The sequence below is a fragment of the Spea bombifrons genome, chromosome 4 (genome assembly GCF_027358695.1).
Source record: "Spea bombifrons isolate aSpeBom1 chromosome 4, aSpeBom1.2.pri, whole genome shotgun sequence".
Classification (NCBI taxonomy): Eukaryota; Metazoa; Chordata; class Amphibia; order Anura; family Pelobatidae; genus Spea; species Spea bombifrons.
Window position 1 is genome coordinate 61,868,246 of NC_071090.1, and position 24,225 is coordinate 61,892,470.

The 24,225-nt window shown below is 38.6% G+C and overlaps 2 protein-coding genes across 2 annotated transcripts in view; one reads left to right on the forward strand and one right to left on the reverse strand.

Annotated features, from left to right (window-relative positions):
• Positions 1-9,532, forward strand: part of CCDC146 (coiled-coil domain containing 146) — a 37,957-nt gene extending 28,425 nt beyond the window's left edge. The window contains exons 10-19 of the mRNA XM_053464378.1: positions 358-456; positions 1,174-1,344; positions 1,946-2,034; positions 2,109-2,273; positions 2,516-2,740; positions 3,601-3,829; positions 5,637-5,765; positions 7,433-7,570; positions 7,745-7,993; positions 8,900-9,532. Coding sequence (XP_053320353.1) covers positions 358-456; positions 1,174-1,344; positions 1,946-2,034; positions 2,109-2,273; positions 2,516-2,740; positions 3,601-3,829; positions 5,637-5,765; positions 7,433-7,570; positions 7,745-7,993; positions 8,900-9,103 — 1,698 coding nt within the window. The 3' untranslated portion in view covers positions 9,104-9,532. The remainder of the gene's footprint in view (positions 1-357; positions 457-1,173; positions 1,345-1,945; positions 2,035-2,108; positions 2,274-2,515; positions 2,741-3,600; positions 3,830-5,636; positions 5,766-7,432; positions 7,571-7,744; positions 7,994-8,899) is intronic.
• A 1,158-nt stretch (positions 9,533-10,690) lies between these two features.
• Positions 10,691-24,225, reverse strand: part of GSAP (gamma-secretase activating protein) — a 28,349-nt gene continuing 14,814 nt past the window's right edge. Inside the window, exons 16-31 of the mRNA XM_053464606.1 lie at positions 22,831-23,051; positions 22,429-22,498; positions 21,674-21,756; positions 21,012-21,065; positions 19,575-19,703; positions 19,245-19,303; positions 18,803-18,834; positions 18,657-18,718; positions 18,388-18,480; positions 17,845-17,915; positions 17,282-17,376; positions 16,855-16,974; positions 15,855-15,916; positions 14,304-14,408; positions 11,599-11,695; positions 10,691-10,791 (exon numbers count right to left, since the gene is read on the reverse strand). Coding sequence (XP_053320581.1) covers positions 10,694-10,791; positions 11,599-11,695; positions 14,304-14,408; positions 15,855-15,916; positions 16,855-16,974; positions 17,282-17,376; positions 17,845-17,915; positions 18,388-18,480; positions 18,657-18,718; positions 18,803-18,834; positions 19,245-19,303; positions 19,575-19,703; positions 21,012-21,065; positions 21,674-21,756; positions 22,429-22,498; positions 22,831-23,051 — 1,451 coding nt within the window. The 3' untranslated portion in view covers positions 10,691-10,693. The remainder of the gene's footprint in view (positions 10,792-11,598; positions 11,696-14,303; positions 14,409-15,854; positions 15,917-16,854; positions 16,975-17,281; positions 17,377-17,844; positions 17,916-18,387; positions 18,481-18,656; positions 18,719-18,802; positions 18,835-19,244; positions 19,304-19,574; positions 19,704-21,011; positions 21,066-21,673; positions 21,757-22,428; positions 22,499-22,830; positions 23,052-24,225) is intronic.

Below are 24,225 nucleotides of genomic sequence, written 5' to 3' on the forward strand. Positions count from 1 at the left end.
TACTAATAATATTTAGAAGTTTCCCTGGTACTCTGTGACGTCCTAAATAATGCTGAGGTAACTTGTAAATATCATATATATGACATGTGTTTGCACCCCGAAAGCTATTGTGAGTGATCTCATTGAGCCTTGCTTATGGTTCCGTCAAATACCTGCATGGTTATATTAATGTGAAATGAAGCTACAGTATAAAAAACAAGCCTTCACATCACTTGTGAGACGAATATAATGTCTATGTATTACGAATTCTTCTTCAAGCTAAATAAAATATGAAGGGGATATTGTTAATTTTAATATCTGCCATTCGTAAGCAGCAGTCTGTCTAATCATTGTGTTCCGTTGCTTTATGTTATGCAGCTAGACAATTTTCTGTCACCAGAAAATGGTACGCTTATGGAAAGGAGGAAAGAGCTACACAAAGAAGTGGAAACAATTAAAAGACAACTGGCAGAACAGGTTGGCAATACTTGCACTGTATATTTAACAAAGGTGTTCTCCAGTATTTGGCAGTTAGAAGGTTAATAGTTATTGTAAATTAATTGGAGGGGTATTACAAAAATAGTTTACCAATTCAACTAATGTTCACATAATGTAAACATTATGTCAGGGACAAATTTGGTGGTTTTTGTTTTCTTCCCCAATAATGTTTTTATTTTCATTTATTATTCCCTAGTCTGCAGTGAAAGGATGTTTATTATGGCAATACAGCATAAAACACTATATGCTGATATACACGCCCATGCTAATGCCACACACCGCATCATACATGCTAACACCACATGCACACACTTACCAACAACATATACACACTGAAAAGGAAAAATAATGCTGACCACACATTTTTCACTTTTCTATCTCTGTTCTATAAGATATTAATTGAGACTTATCTTGGGTGAATCTGCCGCACTTTCTGTACACCACTAGTTAGGTATTTATCTTTTATTCACATTGAGTTATATATTATACAGGGTCAGCAGAGCTCGAGAAAGCTGGCAGTTTTATCCCTTTTGAATAAACAGTGAAATGGGAGAGTGGAAACTAGAGTTCTCCTGCCAATTCTCTCCTAATATGAATAAACTCCATCTAAAGTCCTTGTTATATGCACAAAAATGTTACATGTACATTAGGCTAATTGGTCACCTGCACCGTATAAAAATTACAATCTAAATGCAGCAATTACTGACTGAGGCGGAGGTCCGCGAACTGGAAAAATGCATTTCTGAAGAAGAGAAACTGGTGAAGGAGCAGGGGGAACGCAGGGAGCAGCTAGTCAACCTAACGCGGCTTGTGCAGATCAAAGCTGATGAGAGGGAACAGAAATCCAGAGACCTCATAAAAGCCCAGGTAATGATTCTGTTAAAAAAAACCCACTTTAATATCTACACTTTCCATCCTTCAGTATGATAGAATTAATGGCATTTTCAAATGTTACATTTACATTAAGTACTTGATTTGTAAATCGCATTTGGTAGATTGCAGTATTCAGAGCTACTATGAATTTAGGCTAAAGACCTTCTGGAGCAATTGTTTGTTTCTGTATATTCAGAACATATAACTTTTGAAAGTCGTTACAAGAATCCATGGTCTTTAAATCAATTATGTATTTATTTGTCAGGTTTATGTGAAAACACTATACTTCCATGCAGGAAGACGTATGCTTTATTATACGTCAATAAAAAGATCTCTTGTGAAGCTTGCTGTGCCTTTACAAATGGTTTCAATCTTAGAACTGTTGATTAATACAGAAAAATACTTTTATGATTCTTAAGATATTGAGACCAAAACACCACCTCCAACCTGAATACAATTGTAAAGAGATGTTTTTATTTCAATAATAATGCGTAATGAAATTACTTTCATAGTATGAAGATTATTTCAAATTTTGTGAAGTTTAAGCACAAGGTTTTGTTTAAATATTAATGCATATGGTTATTTATTTAAACAGCAAAGATATAAGCAAATCCTGCAGGAAATCAAAGCAAGAGATCTGGCTATTGGAGAACATAAGAAGAAAACACAAGACATTAATAAAAGGTAAAGTTGGGAAGTCAGAAGACTATCAGCAGGTTAGACGGTTTAACGTTAATTTGATGTTTTCCTTCTTATAGACTAAAAGATTTTGCCAAGTTGTATGATGTTCTACGCAATGAGAGGAATAAGTGCGTTAGTCTAATCCAGATGTCCAACCAGCGAGCCGCAGAACTGCGTGAAAAGCTCACAATTCTTGGAAATGAAATAGAGATCTTAAGAACCAATGTTTCAAACAAAGACAGGTTTGTAAAATAAAAGAATAAATAACTAAAATGAGCCTTTTAGCGATGCAGCAGGCCACATGAGACAGATATGCTTTTTGTGACCCTGACTGAGCATCTGGGTGTTGCAGTCCCATTGTCTTCTAATTGCTATATTGCTCTAGATATCCCAGATATGAGCATGCTTTCATTTCACAGATGGCAATTCACTACCTGCAGCCAATGAAAGTTGAATGTTATATACATACTTTCTGTCTTTATAGACAGCTACAAAAGACCAGGTTAAAGCTGAGCAATAATCACATGATTCGTGATAGCCTTCGAAAGGAAGTCGGCAGAGTAAGCCATTACCTTCAGGAAATGAAAGAAACCAAGGAACAGCAAAAAATGGAAATTGGCCGTCTGACCAATATGATCAACCAGGCCGAGGAAGACATGGTGCAGCTTCGTAAGAAGTATGAAACTGCTGTCCAGAACAGAAATGAAAGGTGAGGAGGGATTTGGAATCACTGCCACTAGTCAGCTATACAGGATTAAAGGGCTTCCTGTAGAATATATGTAATTTGAACCTATTGCAACATAGGCCAACTAGAATTCAATAAGTGAAATAATCACCAGTCGCTTTTTGTTCCTTTTTCCCACCTCCACTGGCTCCGATAAATTTGGGCAAGTGCCCCATGCAGTTTGCAAGATACTCCTGACAAATTCAGTAACTCCGATGTAAATTTGTGATCTTAAACTTCAGCCCTAAAAGCATAATTTCCAAAAAGACAAAAGAACTGCAAAAAATTGGCTGAAAATTAAGATCGCTACAAAAGTGTATAATGGAGTCATTAAAGAGCTTCCCATGCAGGTAGTGTATTAATGGTGTGTTGGTGGGGGTAAGAACATAAAAGCAGTTAGACGGTATTCACAGTTAACTATGGAGGGCAACAAATGAATGAATAAAGGAACTGAACAGGCCTCTCTCATCCAGAGAATGTGCCGCATATGGACTCTTTGACTTCTGGAAATGAGTACTAGAAAGTAAACAAACACATTGCTTAACTTTTCTCTTGAACACTTGATGTTGAAATTACTAAAGTGAAAGTGTTTTATGTCTGGATATATAAAAAAAAACTATTTTAGTAAGTATTTTAGGGAAAAAATGATGACTATATTTAAAGCTGTCTGGAAACACCCGAAAAACACCAGCCACACATCACCTTTTATACGTAACACTCAGTTGTCATAATAAGATAACCACGCAGTATGAAAGCACCTGGGGAGTATATTGTCCATATAAGTTGCATTGGCATAACCGTAATGGTAAAAATATTTACTATTTGACATTTTGTGCATATCACAGTGGGGTTCAGCTTATTGAGAGAGAAGAGGAGGTCTGCATTTTCCATGAGAAAATTAACATTCAAGAGACACTTCTCAGAAAAGGGGATATTGAAATAATGGCACTGGATGAGAAGATTCGATTCCTTAAAATGAACCGTAAAGAAAAAAAGCGGCAGATTAAACAGGCTGAGAAAAGCCTGCCAAACAAACATGCATTGGAATCAGATCTTGTGACTCTCCAAATTCAGGTTAGTAGAATGCAGAGACTAATTAATTCTGAACCTGTATAATGTAAGTATTACTATAGAATGGCACTATAGAATGAGCACCGCTTGCATAATGTATAATTTAATTGATGAGGATAGTGAGAAAGCTCATTGATTTAACTTTATATTATACCGAACCAGTGAAGAACTTCTGAGGTTGGATCTTCATGGTGAATAATGAGGTTAATGGACTGAAACACCATTCTCTCTTCAGTGCAAGGGTCTCCAAACTACAGACCGTGGGCCACATCCGGCCCACCACAAGTTTTTATCCATCCCACAGCCACTTGCCCAGATGGCAGGGCTGGACCGGAGTACTGGGAGATTTCCCAGTTAGCCGACGCACCTGGGCCAGTCTTGAGGCTGCCCATCCTAATATGTGTGGCTGTGGTCGCAGCCATAACAGTGGTTGATTGAGGCACAGGTCTCCTATCCACTGCACATCTGCCAGTCAATGTCACACTGGATATGACATCATATATGGTGCAACACTGATGGGCAAACACACAGAGCAAGACCACACCACAGACCTACGGGCAGGCATACTGATAGACTCGGCTGGGGACACACAAAAATATGAATTGGTGCATTCTGAGAGAGGGTAGGAAGGGGAAATACTGGTATTGAAATGTAAGGGGATGATTTTGATGCAAAGCATTGATGAAAATGATGGTGCGGAGGAATATAATGTTGATGGTGGGAGGTATGAATATGCAAATATGGTGGTTGGGGGTTATGAATTATGATGTGGGTGGGTGTGATGATGGTCAGGGGCAGCTGTACACTTACCCATATATGCACACACATTCACACAGTCACGTTTGGAGTCCCATGCTTCAGTGAATAGATCCTTTACCCATTTTGGTTACACCTTTTACTTGCCCAGATTGTGCCCAATCTAGTATCTTTCCTTGACAATTGTAAAATGACAATATGAATAATAATTAAAAAAGAACCATGTACCAGTGGCTTAAACTGACAGAACAAATGTACTATAAAGCTAGCATTAACCATACATTGCAGATGTTCAGTGTTGAGTTGGCCATGTTAATAAAGAACACTTGTCTGCTGAATCCTTTTGACTCTTGTCACTTACAATCCCTCCTTCTGTTCCATGCATTATTTTCTATTTCCATTTTGTAGCTTCTGGAAAATAATGTCCACTGGAAAAAACTATTTATTAGCTTCAAAATGAACTCAGACTTGTATAACGTTGTTACCCCTTTTTGAGGAGAATTGTGCTGATTTTCCAAATTATGTGGTATTTAAACAACAATTCTAAATTCAAACTATAATTATGAATTAAGATTAGTTGTTGTTTCCTAAAAAATCTCATGTGCAAAGTGTAGGATAGTCTAAGAATTATTATTATCTTTAATGCCAAAATGTAGGCAGCGCTTCTTACGATACATACATTGGGGGTATGACAAACCTAGTACTGATAGACTAAAACAAACATTAGGTAACGAGGGCCCTACTCGCAAGCTTACAATCTAGAGGGGATGCAGATCCTACAATGTCGTTTGTTTGGTCTGTATGCCGCTTATGTGAGATACTCAGAGTGATGAACGCTCAAAAATAATAAATCATCTCTTAACATAACAATAAAAATTCATTACTTCCATAACTACCTTCCTTCAGCAATTTGTAGTAAACATTGTAGACGATCCTGTTCAAGCCTAAAGTATTAATTAGTCTTGGATGCCATATCTGCCTAACAAAAAGGACACTGGGTCACAACCTTCATTGATAATCATATGTTCTAATTATATAGCATTTCATTTAACAGCTTTCTCAGTGCAATGACCAAATACAGGAATTGGAAAAGAAGGCAGAGAATCCCAAAACAGAAAACCGGATTCGCCTATTAAAAGGAAGAGAACCTACCCTTCAAGAACTTATGAAAAAAATTGAAGAGGTAAGAGTAACATACTGCAAGTAATTTAGTCACTGACAAAGTACTCAATCTTTAAAGAGAAGCTACTCAGCACCAGGGCTGCTGCTGATGGCTGCTTGGAGACCAAGGCGGACCAGCAGCAGCAACCAATAGGAGCCACTGCCGTGCATGCGCTGGCCATGTAATGTTGGCGTTGGCAGCGAATGCAACCTATCTCTGCTTTACACTGATTGCGAGACAGAGAGAGGTAAAGAAGACAGCTGGGGTCAATTTTTGTTTGACTTTGATTTTACACTTAGAGTTGGGAAGGGGAGAGGTTAAGAGAGGCTTATTTTACTGCAGTCATAGATTTAGGGTACAAATTCACAAAAATAAACATTTGTTTTTTATTCCAAAAGAGAATTCAGCCATGCTGCATCAAAAACACTTAAAATATCATGCCAAATGGAGTTTCCAAAATCAAACAAAAACGTAAACTGATTTGTTGGGGTACTCAAATATCTATATCTGTGAAGTTTTCTGATAAACTAGGTGACATGTGACAAAAACATGATAAATATTACATACAAGCACATAATTATACAGTGCAATGTAGTAGTTATTTAGTAGAGATTTGCAGTATTGTGCAGTGCAGTATTTAGTAGAGATTTTTTAGAGTTATGCAGTATAATGAAGTAGTTATTTAGTAGAAATGTTTAAAATGAGGCAGTGCAATTATAATGTAAGTAAATACATTGCTTTCTTTCATTTAGTAATACTATAATCTTTGTGTGTTTAGAATATAGTAATACTGGGGTAACAGTGCTGTCGGGGGGAATATCGGGGATGATGGGTATTTGTTGTTCGTTTTTTTTTTTCCTTTCTGTTTTGTTCTTTCTTCATTCCCTGTTCACACTAATCTATTGTCCATATATTGTCCTTTGTATGTTTTTGTTAAAAATAATAATAAAATAATAAAGTTGAAGACTTACATGAGTAAAATTCTACTTCTGTGCAGTATTTTAGGCTAGAAGTGAGTTAAGATGGATTAGGCCAGACTCTGGCCTGTATAAAATGAGACTTCTTGCCTTCTAAAGACAAATGACCCAGTTAGCAAGAGTGCTTCAACCAGTTCTAGCTTGTCTCTTGTTCCTTCTGTTGAACCAGGGATGCAGTTTAAGCCCACACTGGCTTGCCCAATATGTTTGTAGGGCCTAATACCAGGGTACCTGTGAAGTCCAAGCATGTTAAGACAATATCAGATCAGTATAACAATTTCCCTGTATTACCTGTGCTGACAACCACTATGTATTTGCTTAAAAAGCACTAACTATGCTTAGATGTTAGAGAAGAAAAGGTGAAATGGGGCCTGTTCAGGCACTCAGGGTATAGCTATACAATATTACAGGTAAAAGGTTCAAGTGGTCCAACCACCAGGAAGATTATCAGGTTAAAGATTTGTTTCTGAATACATAGAATGTATATTTATTAACTATAATATTTATGGTATAGTAAAGTGATCTTTAGAATGATGTGCACTTTTTTTTTCTCTTCTAACTTCTCTCTGTTCCCCTCTGACAAAGAGAAATAGGGAGAAAACACAATCAGTTCCAACATAGGGTATGATAGATATGACAGATATGATAGGTATGCAGAAGGGGATGGTTATTTAATCAACAATCTGTATCTTAACTGTTGTCCCAAATCAGCTGGAATTGCATTTGACAGAGAAGGAACAGTGCTTGATGGAAAAGGACTTTCTGTATGAACATATTTCACAACTTTCAGACAAACTTCAGCAGAAAACAGAGAGCGGCAAGGAGGACACCATAGCCCTTGCTAAAAAGGTCAGTGTTATTCCTTATATAAAACAATTTCAGCACCAATGAAATGCATATCCAGGTGCAATCGCACACAGTGTACATTGCTGGTTCATCCATATAATGGTATCATACAGAAGAGGCTGCTTCAAATAATGCCCTATAAATGCAGTTTATTGTATGTGTTTTTTTTGGTTTTAGATGAATGAGCTCAGAAAGATGATAAAAGACACTAATCGGAAAATGATGGCACTCATTGCGGAGTTGTCTATGCAGCAAGCTAACTGCATAAAACTTCAACATGAGGCTAGAGAAAAGGATAGGTTTGTGGAAACTTGTTACAAAAGGTTGGATGAAGGATTGCCACCCTGCAACGAAATGGATCAGGAGTGGGAGAAAATAGTGCGGGACGAGCATAGACGCCGCCTGGACAAAGAACAGAAGGCTAAAGTAAGTGTGTAACAGACATGGGAATATTGTGCAACACTAACGAGCAATTCTGATGCGATGTGCTAAAAGTGAAGCACATTCCATTGGTTGCTATGGAGATTGCACCTTCTATCACTCTGCATCAGAAGAGCAGTTTATACAGACTCATCAGCACCCCAAATATTTCCTTCTCTGACACACGTAGGTCAATGCACCTGTACTCGTTTAAAAAGAAATGATTCATATGCTTTAGTTTCACATGACTTAAATGTCTGGAATCGCTGCCATGTATTCTTACGAGTAAGATGTATGGTTAAGTGTTGCTTTATAAAGGACTCTTCCATGTCTAGGACCCCTGTTCCCTTACACTACATTCACTTCATCAGTTGCAATTTTAATAAAACAAAAATATCATGGTTCCAAAGTACATGTAGTGGTTTTAAGGAAGTGTCAGGCTCCATGAGATACTGTATCTGCCTGCGTAAACACTTCCTTCTCAGTGTGAAGTACCAGCCAGCCAGCCCCAGCTATTACCATTTATCAACAATCTCAAGTGTTGGAGACAGGAAAGGCCTCATATAAACCTTTGGTAAAGTTAGTCTGTGAAACTGTCAAAACAGAGGAGGAAACTAAAAAAGATATAAACAAAGCACATAAACTAAAATAATCCAATGTATTGCTCTTACTGTTATTCATCCCATATGGGAAGGAATTTGTGTCTGCCATTTACCCAACATTTACACCAAATCTTTGTAAAACTACCGCGGCCAAAGTAAATTAGAAAGTCGTTAATAGTTTAGTAACCCACACAATGTTTAGCTCCGTTAAATGTGAGCGTCTCGTAGCTTCACCTACCCCACGTCTGAAATGAGAAAAGCAAATAAAACAATGCGACGTCTGAGAAGTGTGAATATTCAATTCTTGCAGATACAAGAAGAGGAAAATCAACAGTTGCTGCCCAGTGGCGTTTACACAACAGCAGAGCAACGTCCAAATGCCTATATACCAGACGCTGAAAGTGCTCTTCCTCTGCCCCGGCCGTACGGCAGACTAGCACCATTCAAACCAAGCGAGCTAGGATCAAGCATGAGGCACATCAGAAGGCCGGTTATCAAGCCCATAGAGATTTAAAGGAAATGTGTATTACATCCAGTGCTTTTAATAGACGCTCTATACCCACGGTGGATCTTGGGTGGGTATTTTGCAGCTTTGTTTCCTCTGTCTCAGTCAGACGATTATTAGTATGTTACATACTTCATCTTTTGCGGAATTTTAGTGCCTGCAGAGCAGATTAGTGCCTGTTACGCTTTTGGGAATGGACCACGTGCCAAATGCATTTTGTTATAACACTTCTGAACCAATTCTGGCAGTTCGCCTGCCTACTTCTACCAGTCAAATGGGTTGTGTTTAATATTTTATATTTAAGCCCACAGCTCAGAGTGCCATCTGCAAACATTTCACTGTACAGCACCTCTGACATTACTGATGATGCAGATCACATTAATGAACAATCTTACTGTTAATTTGCAATATTATATTTTACAATAAATATGTAAAACACCCACTTATGTTATTTCTAAGAGCTGGGCAAACTGTCTGAATATATTTTACAGAACTTGCCCAAAAGCCAGGCTAACTCTCTGTAGAGACGGGCCAAAGCACGACCAATTACCCAGCTCAAGGCTAGCCTTAAATTTCCAAGCATCTTCAGTTTATATTATAAGGATACGTTTATATATATATATATATATATAATATCGGGAAACTGCTCTCAGTGAAATCAATGGAAGCTCTTTCTGTGCATGAATGCAGGGGGAGTGGTCATTCAGCAGACAGCAGAATGTATACATCCTATAAAACGGAATGGATTGTTCCTTACATTATCATCACTTTAATGGTAAGGCGGTGTAGAGAAGAAAAAATTACAACCAGTCATTTTGTTTATAAAATATTTAATTTACGGTTATTTTTTTCTTAAGGATGTCATGTTATCAACATTAGTATAACTTAGAGCAGTGGTGCACAGTTCTAATCTTCGAGGGCCTCAAATAAGTCACGGCTTTTTTGGATATTCCTGTTTGAACGCATTAAACTACTTGTCTTCAGGTAGGAACACACATAATTCCAGCCCTTAAGAGTTGGAGTTACGCAGCCATGAATTAGATATACGTCAGAAACATTGATCAGGTACTTGATTGTGATGAGCAAGCAGTATAAAAAAAACAAACCTGTATCTGTACAACAGTTTGCAATAACAAATCATTGCCCCTTCCATACATACAATAAATATACAAAGCTTTATTTCACTAAAGAAATACTCTAATACTTTAAGTGTCTTGTCTTAAAATCCTTAAACTAACCTTTTCCCAATGGGGTAGTATCACCCGATATTTCTGGAGATTCTGACATACAAGGCATTTCCTATGAGGAATACATTCGTTATTTCTTTAACTGCATCCAGTGCAAAGATGGTTTTAATTTTCAGATTAAAACCAATGTCTTTCTAGCACTCATTATGCAGCAATAATAATAATAATGTCTGTAAAAACTGACTAGATTAAGAAGGAGCCTGTCTATAATACCAGTTATAGCAGGCATGTCAGCAATTTCTAGTTTACACTGTACCTGTACAAAAACAGACAACCTTTATTTTTCCATACCGGTGATATTTTAAAGAAGGAAGATACATTAGAATAAAATATTAATTTTTTTTAAAAAAATCTAGCGTCTTTGTAATCTCAGGGCAATGGCAGTTTGTTTTAGGGCAATTTCTTCTAGGAATGTAGCGTCTATGTTGTCATCTTCAAAAGGATTTAATGCTAAAAGAAAAAAATAAACAAAAGTAAAAACAGAAAATATACACTAACATAATGATTTTAGTAATATACTTGCTGAGGCCTCCATAATTAAACTTCAAATGTTAAACATTCAATAGTCCAGATATACACATCATGTGTAGCTATATTGCGCTGTATAGTAGGGAGCAATATTAGATTTCATGAGATTACCTCTTTACGCAGTAGGACATGCTAAGATATACTAAATTGGCCAGAATGCATACAGAGGTGATAGTATGCCCTGCGATATTTGCAGTGGTAGGTGGAATGGTCAGGCTATCAGTCTGTAGTCTCCGGTCATCAGCGGATAGCTACAGTGTAATGGCACCTTCACCGTTTAAATCCTTAATCGTATAATTTGGCTATTCCCAATGACATTAATGCACCACCAGAAATACTTTATTTCTATCCAGACCCTGCTACCCAAGTACCGGTCACACAGATTGCTACATAGCCCTGTTTACTAGTCTCACAGTATTAACCACAGAAGAGGAAGAAACTAAAGTTTAAATTAAAAAATAAAGAAATCAAGCAGGCCCCTAAATTTACATAAAATAACTCCGCTGGTATATTATATACAGATCGCAAAAAAGACATCTAGTTTATTAAGAAAAATCTTTTCTAAGAGGAAAAAAATACGTTTTTAATATATTATTCATACTAAATGACACTATACATAGAAATGTGTATCTATATAAATCTATCCTTCACACATGATCAACGGATTAGTGGGGAATAAATAAGGGACTTTTGAATTTCAAAATATAACTAAAAAACAGTAACACTTACCAGTTTCTTCTACTTCTGACAACATCATAATCAAATAATTGAGAGGCAAAAAATTCATGTACAGCGGGGACCGATTGAGCACTGGCTGTCTTGTAAACTGTGAAGCAAAAAAATCAAAATAAAAAAGCAACAACAACTTCTTCGTAATTCTGGGAAGGTAAAGGTTTAAGGGCATCATTTAAGGTTTATAATGGGTTATTTGGAATAGGTTATCCTGTAGAATACCATGTTCAGACTTGTACAAGCTCCATTTTATTCAAGTGTATATTCCGGCGCTCAGCATGAAATGCCGGCACCGAGCCATAAGCCTCGCAGAGGAGAGTGAGAGGTGCTGAACGGTTGCTGAAAACGTATTCCTCAGCAGTCGCTCGGCGCCTCTCTTTCTCCTCCGGCTGCGCAAAAAAAAATAAAAAAAAATGGGGGGCACACGGGTTGCCGCACGCCACTGGTGTCACCCCCTGTAAGGTGTCACACCCAGGTGTGGTACTGTACATAAAATGTTTTTCCTCATAGGGTGGTCTTATATTCAGGCCAGTGTTCCCTCTAAAAGTTATGTGCATGCGCACAGCTTAGAGAGCGCGCACACACGTCCTAAAACTGCACACAACCAGTAGCGAACCTAACAGGGAGCTGGGGGGGGCGTGGCACCACGCTGGCACTCCTCCAGAGACGGACAGTAATGTCCACCGCTGGAGGAGCAAGCTCGGTTGGGGAGATCAAGGATCTCCCTCCAACCGGCTTAAAATCAATCAAGGGAGCAGGAGGTCTGTTAATGCAGGCCTCCGATCCTGTTCGCTTGCGATGCGCGCGGCAACTGATGCTGTGCGTCGGGATTTGCGGTCAGATCCCGGCGCACAGCACTGAAGCCACGCCCACCGCCTTCACTCCATCGGAAGGACAGGACACAGAAGGAGAAAAGTTGAGAGGAAGAACGAAGAGGAGGAGGAAAAGTAACTAACAGAGGAAAGGTAGGAAAAACATTAAGTGAGAGTGGATTAGTAAGTGTGTGTGAGAGTGATGGGCAGGGGGGCAATAGCCCCCAGGCCTCCCGAAATCTAATCTAAACGGCCGCTGGGTGCTGATGCCGCCGGCATATTATAAATAATATAAAAAAAAAAAAAAAAAAAATGATGCCGGCCGGCGGCATCAGCACGCATCTGCCGTTTGGATCAGTTTTCCAGCAATCTGATGGCCGCATAGTGATGGGAGCAGCGTGAGGGGTGAAAGCTCCGCCTCCTCGTCCCCCGCTATCAGAGGACGGAGGCCTAGACGAAGTGTGTATGTAAGCGTGTCCGTGGGGGACAAACAACATAGTTCAGCTCCCCAGTGTCACCTCTGTCCCCAATCAGCCCCTCCCAGTGTCACCTGTCCCCAATCAGCCCCTCCCGGTGTAACCTCTGTCCCCAATCAGCCCCCCCATGTCATAGGGTACTCATATTAGCATTTACAATTTCCCTGCTGCTGTGTACTATACTTCCCATAATCCTCAGCCAGTATCATGGGGGACATTTAACTGGCTGAGCATCAGGGGGACATTAGGTTTTTATTTTTTTTACCATCATTTGTTGCTATTACATTTTCTTATGTTAAACCACATTTGAATCATCTTTGTATCTTTATAATCAATATGCATTAGAAAATCAGGAAAAGATGGGCATGTATTGTGGGCTGATTCGGTGGCACAATGGGTCACTTGACTTGACTTGCCCCCCAGGCCTTAGGCTGCCAGCCCTCCCCTGGTGATGGGTGTTATGCTGTAGTTTATGCTGAATGTTTGTGAATGAGTGTGTCCAGGTTCCAGCATGTACTGGCTGCCTGGGCATGATAGGAGTGTGATTGCTGTTAGCAATTATATTATATATATATATAATATTGTTGTTGATTTTTTTTGTCCAATTTTGGTGTGGTAATAAAGTGGGCTTTTTTTTTTTTTTTTTTGTGAATGCTGAATTTTCGGTTTCGGTCTAGAATTTTCATTTCGGTGCATCCCTATATACTATGCCAGACACTGAAGCGGTAGGCCTACACCACATCAATGTTTGGCTTAGTATATAGCGATAGGGGTTATGCTGCATTATAACAATGTCTGGCTAAATGTATAGCGATAGGTGTTGTGCCTCAGTATATAGTGATAGGCGTTATGCTGCCCCACCGTCAATGTCTGCCTCAGTATATAATGATAGCAGTTATGCTGCAACACCGTCAATAGTTGCCTCAGTATATAATGATAGCAGTTATGCTGCAACGCTGTCAATGTCTGCCTCAGTATATAGTGATGCTGTACCTCTGTCAATTGTTGCCTAACGACAGAAGCTATGCAGTTTTAAAGTGTGTGGCGGGGTGCCACTCTAGGTACCCCCCTGCGCACAAAAGTTTTTCACTCATAATTAACTTTTGCAGTGAGAATTTCACCTTTAAAATAGACCATGGAGTAAAGAGGGTTGGAAATATATAGCTCCACCCCCCTTGCAATGTGCTTTTTTTTCCAGCTCCACCAACTTTGCTTTATGTGGACTGTAGAAGCATATTTGTGCGCACAAAATTTGGGCTCTGGGAAAATTTTTGCACAACAGACATTTTCTGCGCACACCACCTAAGAAAAATTAGAGGGAACATTGATTCAGGCCTTTTTTTCCTTCCAATAAGATCCACAAGTTGTCTCATAATCAAGCAAATGGCGAAATCAGGGAATATAGCGTTCCTACCTCCTTTTTTTTCAGGTTGCACAATTGTTGTTTCACATATTTCATGCCGATAACCTTGTTGCTGATTGCATGATCCCATAAGTGATGCACTTTTTCAATAATTGCCTAAATATATACAAAAACAAGTATTTTATTAAAGATCAGCTTGAGAACACTCAAAATCATCATGCGCGAGTCTCATGACACCTCAGCCAGGGTGATTTCCTGATACGTAAAGCGTTTACACATCACTAAAAGGATTTCCTGGAACCTGATGTTCCTATACCCTTTAATTTGGCACAAAATGATGATCACAATAGACCGCTACCAGTATAAGCATTTTGTCATAAAAAGGAGTACGGTAGTTATTCTAAAATTTGGTCTACTTGTTAACTTAATAAATGTATCCATGTAATGTCTGCTTAAGTGCAATTTATTGGTTTTCTTCGCTAAAAATGAAAGCTGTAATGAAGAAAGAAGAAGAGTTAATGGAAGTGGAGCCACAGGGAAAGGAGACAGGGACATGGAAGTAGTCGTAGGCGTGGGGAAAAAACAAACAAACAAAAATTCAGAGCTTTCCTTCATTTATGCTGGAGTCCCTCCTCATTTTCAGAGATTTGCATGAATTGACATTACTTCATAACAACTGAAATTTGTACTTATTCAAATGCACAAGCCCAGGGAATTTGTATGCAAGTTGATACATTACTCCAACTTCACTATCTATTATGGACCACACACACATTTCCCAGCAAGAAGTCCTTAGTTGCCCATAACTCATACCTTAATTGACAGCAGCGTTCAAGAAATCTCGCCAATTTTACTATAAGGAAGGTAGTTTGAACTCCTACAGGCTCACGGAATAGTGAGTCAACTCTACAGAATGCAGTTCACAACCAGCCTTGTGTCTAAGAGACTGTGGTACTCAGCTCTGTTCCTGCAATGTTAGAGTTCAGCAGACCTGCTCTACAGATTATAATATTTCATTTAGAACACAAAGTACATTGTAAATGAAAAATAAGACACTTTGAATTTCCCAGCTTTGGCGTCATGTAGTGGATTTCAATAATGGAAAGAGGAAATGGGAAAGATAACAGGAAGATAATAGAAGTTTATATCAAATCAAACACTGGAACAGTACATTCTTTCAATATGAATCACGACAAAAGCTAAAAAAAACACGTTATATCTATCTATATATCTCCTAATCAGGATTTACCAAGCTACTCCTCATGCGTTATGAAAAGAGCAGAAGGTGAAGCCTTGAAAATGGCATCCTATAAAAGCACCGGCTTTTCAATTTATCATGTATTAGCCCGTCACCTAGTGTAGCATCCCAGGACCTCATTCACAGCCAGCCAGAACTATTCATATACAGAGAACCTGGCAGCCCCGTACCATAAAGCCCTGCCCTAATCAAAATAATTCCAGTCTCTCCACTATAGCCAATATAAAAGCCCTTAAATCTCCAGGTAGATATCCTGATAGAAAGAAAAACGAACAAAAAAAAAAAAAAAAAAGGTTCCATCTAAAATCGCTGAACATGTAAACCCTAGGCGTTGCTCCGCTTACCTCAGGAAGACGAATAATTATACTGTACTTAATTTTCTCATTGTGTCCATCGTCATCCAATTCTTTAAATAAAAAAAGAAGCCACATTATAACATAACTGGATACTATATTTTTCTGGAGTAGTTACTTTTGCTTGTAAGGGAGATTTATTGGAACCAATTTCAGTCATGAGTGTGTAATATATACACACACACACACACACACACACACGTGTGGTATCTAGCACTAAGACGTTAGAAGCAGATCCTTTAAGTTCTGTAAGTTGCGATGCATGGATGCATCCTGGTTTTCCATGTGGTAGAAAACTTAATTCATCAAACCAGGAGACCCTCTCTTGTCGCCGGTTCACTGCCTTTTCTTCCTTAGACCACTTTTGAAAGGTACTGACCACTGCAGACTGAGAACACCCCACAAGAGCTTAAGTTCTGGAGATGCTCTGACCCAGTCATCTACTTGTTCACTTGCTGCCTAATATATCCCACCCACTGACAGGTGCCAAGATTATCAGTGTTATTCATTTCACCTGTCAGTGGTCATAATGTTATGGCTGACCGGTGCATGTATTATTTTTATATATAGATATACAATTTATTTTTTTATTGTTATTTTAACCCAAAGGGAAAGTTTAGGTGCATAGGTACAAAGTTCAATCCGACTGAGAAAGCAGAATTAATTTCCATTATCTTTCCTTACAACATGCAACACACAGCATTTCTCTAATTTACTCTGCAGATTAGTCTTAATAGACTACATTGGTCAATAATAATAATGTAATATGCAATATAATAATCAATAATTTTATGGAACAGTAAGAGTTAGCTCTCATTCTGTATCTGATAGTTTTGTCCTATGGATCATATGATTTGAAGAGCACTGAGAATGTCCTCATGACCACATAACAAAACACTAAGAAAGTGTGTACATGACCAGTATTTCAGTCAAAAACCAAAATGCTTCAAGAAGAAAAAAAGAATCAAAACAAACATAGGCCAATAAATACCTTTCAGAAGCTTGACAACAAAATTCTCTGTAAGGTGTAGGACACCACTATCTATACAATGAAGGAAGTTTCCAAGAGGAAGACAACGAACCCCAAGAACCAGCTGTAGTGTATGGAAACCTAGAGCAGAGCACAAAACATGAACAGGCACATAAGGGTGTCTCCTCAATAGCTTAGTTCTTCCAGCAAGAGCAACACTGGAAGCACATCTATGGTTCTACAGTACTGTATGTCCAGTAAGAGCCAAAGACATAAATAGATAAACAAGGCACTCAAGTACTTTTACAAAAATATCCATGCACCACTGTATGTTATAGAATGAGCTATAAAGCAGGTAGTAAGGCCATGGGATTGCAGCATTCTTTGACTGCAGTTATCAGGAAGGAGCAATATTACGGTCAGGTGCCAGCAGGCCCACGTAACTTACCAGGAGGCAGAGGCATACACATTTTGCTTGCAGCTTCTGAAATGCGGCACATGACATGAAAGGCAAAATACTCCGTAGAACTTCCTCTCCCACTGCTACATGAGAAAAAAGTATGCATACAGTGAGCGCTTTGTGTTCCAAATATACAGTAATGCATTGGAATTCCCTAATGTAAAAATACAGAGCAAAATGATCAAGTTTTTCATTGCCAGAAGAGAATGCAGCTCACCAAGAACCAACTCATTCATCATGGACAACTACAATTGAGGGGTAAGAAAAACAAAAACAATATAAAAAATTACCATGATTGCCAATTAAGGACATAACCATGCATTTTCTTCACAGGAATAAAAAATAAATAAAAAAGCCCATGAATATCATTTAGTGGTGGTCAGGTTATATGTCTGGGGTGACTAGATGGCCACTGAAAGACTCTTACTTGCCATTAAACTGTGTTTCTCAAACAAAGGGTTTTAATAAAGCAGCCCTACCCAGTGAAAGAGCTATGATGTCATGCATTTGAACCAACAGTGCAAAAAAGAAATTGGTGTTTACTGACTTACAAATTGAACACACATGACTCCATGTTGAATTTTCTCCACACAACCTCCAGTATTAGACACACAATGTCCAGCTGCAGTTAAAAGATTTTCAAATGACACTTTAGCAAAACAATTTTACACTACAAGTAAACACATGGGAACGTTTAGCTCATAGTACGTATGGTGCAATATTATCTTCTTGTATAACTAGAATACAGACTCCAGATTTACTTGGAAGCCTATGAATAGTGCAAGATGAAATAAACGGACACATTTACTTAATTTACTCAGGAACCATGATAGCCCAATACCAGTTATATTAACAGATTTGTTACAGTATAAGTATATATTCCTTTATTCACTATTCAACAGCTATTTAATTTCTGCAAGATTCATTTCTAGTTCATGGCTAGTTAAGAGAATACTCATGTTTATTCTTTAATGCTTTATATAATAAACTACAAAACCATAGAAACATCAGTACTAAATCAGATTTGTTGAATTCAATTCAAAATCAATCCTGCACACACATAAAATTATTTATACACAAAGGACAGATTTTACCTGTCTTGAAACATAATCCAGAACAATTTTGTCGATCTTGCTTTTTCCAATATGAAGATACTGAGATAAGTGATCTTTTAATTTAATCACCATCTGCAATGGAAAACAAAACCACAATCATAGTATTCACATAGATTAACAAAATTCTCTAGAAGAACATAAAACTCTGTTAATTAACAGAGTGAGACTCTGCCCATGTTCTAATGGGGTTAAAAATTGCCCCCCAAATTTGTGCTGTGTACACAATAGAGGAACTAATAATCACATACCAGGCCCATGAGCTCTTTGTGTTGATATTCCTCCTCTTGATATAATGGTACAGTTCTTTGGTCTGTTGACAAAGGGGATTATATTTTAGGGGAAAAAATGCTTTCAATGGACAAATGTATTGCATAGTAATGTTAGGGAAATATACCTGAACTCCAAGTTTCCATGTTTAAAAGAACCCTATAAAATTCAAAAACAGAAAAGGTTTTTGTTCATTTTCAGGAAATGTCATTAGCCTGAACACAGCCCACACAATGTTCTCTAGGACTGTATGGTGGCTTTAATAACATTACAGGATAGGGGCAATAGACTAAAGATTACTCCTTTTGCACCAAACAATGAAGCCTAGATTGATTCAAGTGTGAGGACTGCAAGAGGAGACACAAGTCACCAGCTGCTGGACCACAAGGGAAGTGCTGCCTTATAAGCCTACAAAGGTAGGGTTCCTAATTGTAGGCGTGTGTGATAGACTTATGGGCGCGTATCATACATATATACTTATTTTTTCTTCTTAAAATGTAGGGTAGATTTGTACCGCTGTATTACACCTTAGATTTTACAACACATAATTAAAGACAAATGTTGCTTACTTCTTTACATTTTCCAATACACTGCGCTGATAAACACCATTTCGCTTCTCTTTGGTGTCCTGCATTATAAAAAACATATCATCAATATCCATGTAATTAAACTGTATGGGAAAAATTGCAGTAGGCCAATACAGTGAGGGAATTTAAACCTGTATGGTATAGGTATAAAGCTCTCCTGAATCTTTGACCGCACCAAGGACCGATTAATGTCTCAGTCTTTACATCGGGAAAATAAAAATGGACAGAGTAGATACCATCAAATTCTGTGTCTCTATGGTGACAGATCTATGCCACAGAAAGTGATTCAAAGTGTTTTTTTAATAATCTTACCACTTCGTTAATTAGTTTGCACCAATCTCTTCTATGTATATAGTTAGCGTAGCGAAAACGTAGCTGAGCAACTTTCATGTATTCAAGCTCTGAATGGAACTTTTCCCAGAATCCTTTCAAGATTCCGACCTATTCAAAGAACGAAAAAATGTGCAACATACATTCTAAATAAACACATCATTGGCAAGAACTGTATTACAGAATTTTCAACCAATGCAAATTATTTGTTGTGCGGTGTAAAAAAATTTAGATAGAAGTACTTATACTTTGGGTTATTACCTGACAAACCTTTTTCTTAGGAAGGAGACCTTATCAGCCTTAATATAAAGGATGCTTTAAGGATTACAATCTGTACTTTAGTAACAGTTTTGGACTGCATGCTACAAGATGTAATAAGTATGTGTTTATATATATATATATATACACACACACACCGTATTGGCTCGAATATAGGCCGCACTTTTTTCCCCCACTTTAAGTCTTTAAAGTGGGGGTGCGGCCTATATTCGGGGTCTAGCGCCCGACGCCCGGGACATGCAGTCCCGGGCGCCGGGCAGGCAGCGGGGTTAGGATACAGATCCCCCGCAGCGGTGCAGGGGACCTGCATCCTACTGTCTGATACGCTCAGACAGCCTCCCGTGCCAGCACTTCCCACGGGGGGGGGAGTACCGGCACGGGAGGTTGTCTAAGCGCATCGCACGGACGTTCACCGGCAGCGGCGATGCGCCGTTGCCGGTGAACGTGCGCATGATGCATTCTAACCCCCCCGACTTAGCAGGGCAGACTCCCGGGTGTCTTGCAGGGCCGGCGGAAGACATCTACGCAATACGCGTATACAACTTCCGGTGCCGGCACTTCCGCTGAGTGCCGGTACCGGGAGTTGTATACACGATGTGCATAGATGTCCCCCTCCGGCCCCGCAAGACACCCGGGAGTCTGCTCTGGTAAGTCGGGGGGGGGGCAGAGTGGCAGCATATCGCGGGGAGGACAGAGTGGCAGCATATCTCGAGGGGGGGGAGGACAGAGTGGCAGCGTATCTCGAGGGTGGGGAGGACAGAGTGGCAGCATATCTCGGGGAGGGGGGAGGACAGAGTGGCAGCGTATCTCGGGGAGGGGGGGAGGACAGAGTGGCAGGATGTTTTTTGGTGCTTTTTTTAAAGAAAAAAACTTTTTCTTTAAAAAAGCACCAAACTTTTAGGGTGCGGCCTATATACGAGAGAATACGGTATGTATATATATATATATATATATATATATATATATATATATATATATATATATATATATATATATATATATATATATATATATATATATATATATATATATATATATATATATATTACACACACGTGTACGTATAGCTATATCAGAAAGCTGGTAGACTAACACAAATGGCACACTCATTTCGGTACACAAATGTAAATAGGATCGTACCTTCACAACCGGCATATCCGTTATGTCTGTTGTGCATGACACACCATCGATATCCTTTAACAAAAACAAAAAAAGGCATACTTATTGAAAATCCCATTAAATGCAGATGAAGTACTGTAGCCTACACAGCATAAAGGGCATATTCACTACATAGAGTTTGCAGCACGTGTTATCCTGATCAACACAGTGCATTGTGAAGAGGAAGCTGGAGTAACCTTAATCAGCAAAAGCAGCTTAGCTGCCCAATATAATAGTTATTCTGGGTGGATTTATTGCAAACCACAATGATCTCCTCCTGAAAGAAGGGCTCAGCTGGTCCTGTATAACTCATATTTTTTTTTTTATTATGCACAGAAATGGCTGGTGAATCTGGACGGCAACTCTCCTTCAAATCACATGCTATGAGTTAACCCCCCTTGCATGATTCGACCACTACAAGCGAGGAAAAGTAGATTCCGCACTTCAGAAAACACTCTTCTACTTTGAGCACAGTATATTTGTTTGTTATTTGCAAGAGATGGGGTCCTCGTCTTCCTTCCAAAACGACCCCTTTAACTGACTATACATGTGCATATAGGGGGACGACGACTGGTATCCTAGGGTCCTATGCAGTCTTAAATCAAATTGAAAAGCATAGGAGGTCCCTATGAGCTGATACGTACCTCATTCCAAAGAGGCACCGATGTATACGGCAAAAGTTTATCCAGATACACAGCCTCTGAACTGAACTTCCTATACAGAGATGCTGCAAAGGTTGGAGTGTTAAAAAGGAATCTAGGTAGCATGTTACAATCAGATAATCAGCACTAAATATAATGCAGTCATTTATTATCACATCATTACAGTAACATTTTCAGAAAACTGCCCCTGAGGGTCAAAGTCATGTAACTTTAGTAACATTTCCAAGCTATAACCAGCTAGAAGTTTGTTTCTTTTACAAGTAATAATCAGAATTTAATATTTTTGTAAAATATGCGGCATTAGAACAGATATTATGACACAAAATGTTACAAAACAACTTTCAGCAGGTGGTCAGAAATACTCGCTGGTAAACAAATACACATTTGAATACATGTTGATAATTATTTCCACTTATCGGTTATAAATATCCACCTGAGCTCCCAAAAGCAGCTCTTTCTAGGTTGCCCCAAATAAAAGGTATCTATTTAAACTTAACATTCCAATATCTCTAATACAGCTATATCCAATTTCCTTACTAGCTTACTAATTACTCTGTAAAAACACAAGCCATGCAAGTGGCTTGTGTAAAATATTTTCTTTAACATATTTAAATTTAACGTGCACTATATAACACTTTGTTCCAAGGTTTGGTATAAAGTATAAAATTTTTATTTTGCAGCTTATATAAATGAATTTGTGAAGTTTTGTGATACGACAAGGGAACAAAACTACGTACCAGTGATAAATTCTTGAATGGGATCAAAGCTTTGACAAGTGGATAGGTTTTCACAGATCCATTCGATAAGCTAAAATCAAAAGGCCAATTGTTAAACATAGGTTTCCAAACATATTGTATTGGACAGAAGTGGGGGGGTGAATTTAAATCGCAAAATGAGAGCTGTGAATTAGCTAATTTATGTGATAGTAGATTAACAAATCATACTTAGAACAAGAAAAACAAAAGAAGCATAGAAATTAAGGTTTGCAAAGGTAAAATGATATAACATTTACATCAAATGCATTATTTCAAACAGCAATGTCCGCTTTGAATCTGGTTACCACTATCAGAGGTAGAAATCTACGTCAACTGGCTTGGAATAAACAGCATATGAAGGTGAAGTAGAAATGTGTACATTACTTGTGTTTCCAAGTGTGGTTGATAGTTGAGGTTGAGTAAAACACAGTGAAGAATTGCCAACTTGTCAGCGTCCAGCCTGGTAAGTGATAAAAGTTTTACAAGCTGCGACTGGTTGATTCTCACAGAGTAGAGAATGCCGGTACAATACTCCAGAACACAACTCTTCAGTACAGACTGCAGCGGACAATCACAGCACATACCAGGGATCCTGGCATCATCTCCTGTACAAGGAAAAAAACATGGTTTATGTCACCAAACCCTAGGAAGGAGGTGTAATAATGAGCCGTTTCAATCAAGTTGGAAATGGTCGTTCATCCCAGATACACCACGTACACATGAATACACACTATACTTACAGATCTACACACTGCACTGCCACGTTTTAAAGAATGGAACCTAATAAAAAAAATCCATCTCTGAAGAATAAGCCCACAGCGTTGCAATTTATTACGAATCAGAGAAGTAGCACACAAGTTTCATGCTTACTTAAGGCCTTTTGTGTGATCAAATGTTTATATAAATACCTGCAACACTACCAAACAAAAAAACCAAAAAACAGATGGAGTAAGATCGCCACCTAGAGGTGGACAGATAGGATAGATGGTTTTCATTTTTAATGAGTTTACCTACTTCACATTAAATTACCAATAAACATGGCAAGATAAATCAGTTCCCCAGTGGTATAGAGAACGGTAAGTAGGTCCAGAAATTCCATGTTTGGTATACCCGTGTCTGGAAAGCTCCTTAAAGCCAACCAGCTTTTACATAAGCATTTCCATCAAAGAAATTGATAGGACCTCATTGGTTCCTAGTCTGCAGAATACATTTAGAACCACACATATCTACTGAACACATAAGCTTTTCACACGCTCCTGAAAATAACGTAAATAAAAAACACTTAATACTTCAACTGATTAGATATCTCCCTGAAAAGGATATAAGGCACTGTAGTTTATTCTATGCAATTTGCCGACTCACTAAACATTACAAACATGTACAGACAGACATTAACATTTCCTCCAGGCCATTCTTTCAGGTTTCTAGGTATAAAGTATCTGTTTCGGGAGGTATTCATAGCAGAGGCTGTACAGGTAAGACAGTTTAGCCCAATATCTTAAATAAACAGCCTTCTTTAACAAGTAATTTCTATTTTCATTAACGTAAGCTTTCTGTCCAACACAAGTGTCACACACACAGTGTCCAGGGCTTTTGTGCCACTTTATATCAAAACGTATGTATCATATTACACGCACCTCATTGTTGAGAGCAGGGCCGGCCGAAGACTTAACGCCGCCTGGGGCGAAGTTTAAAATTCCGCCGCCGCCGGGGGGGGAGGATGCGGCATTTTAAACTTCGCTGACGCCCCCCCCCCGGTACTTATCTTTAAAGAGTCCT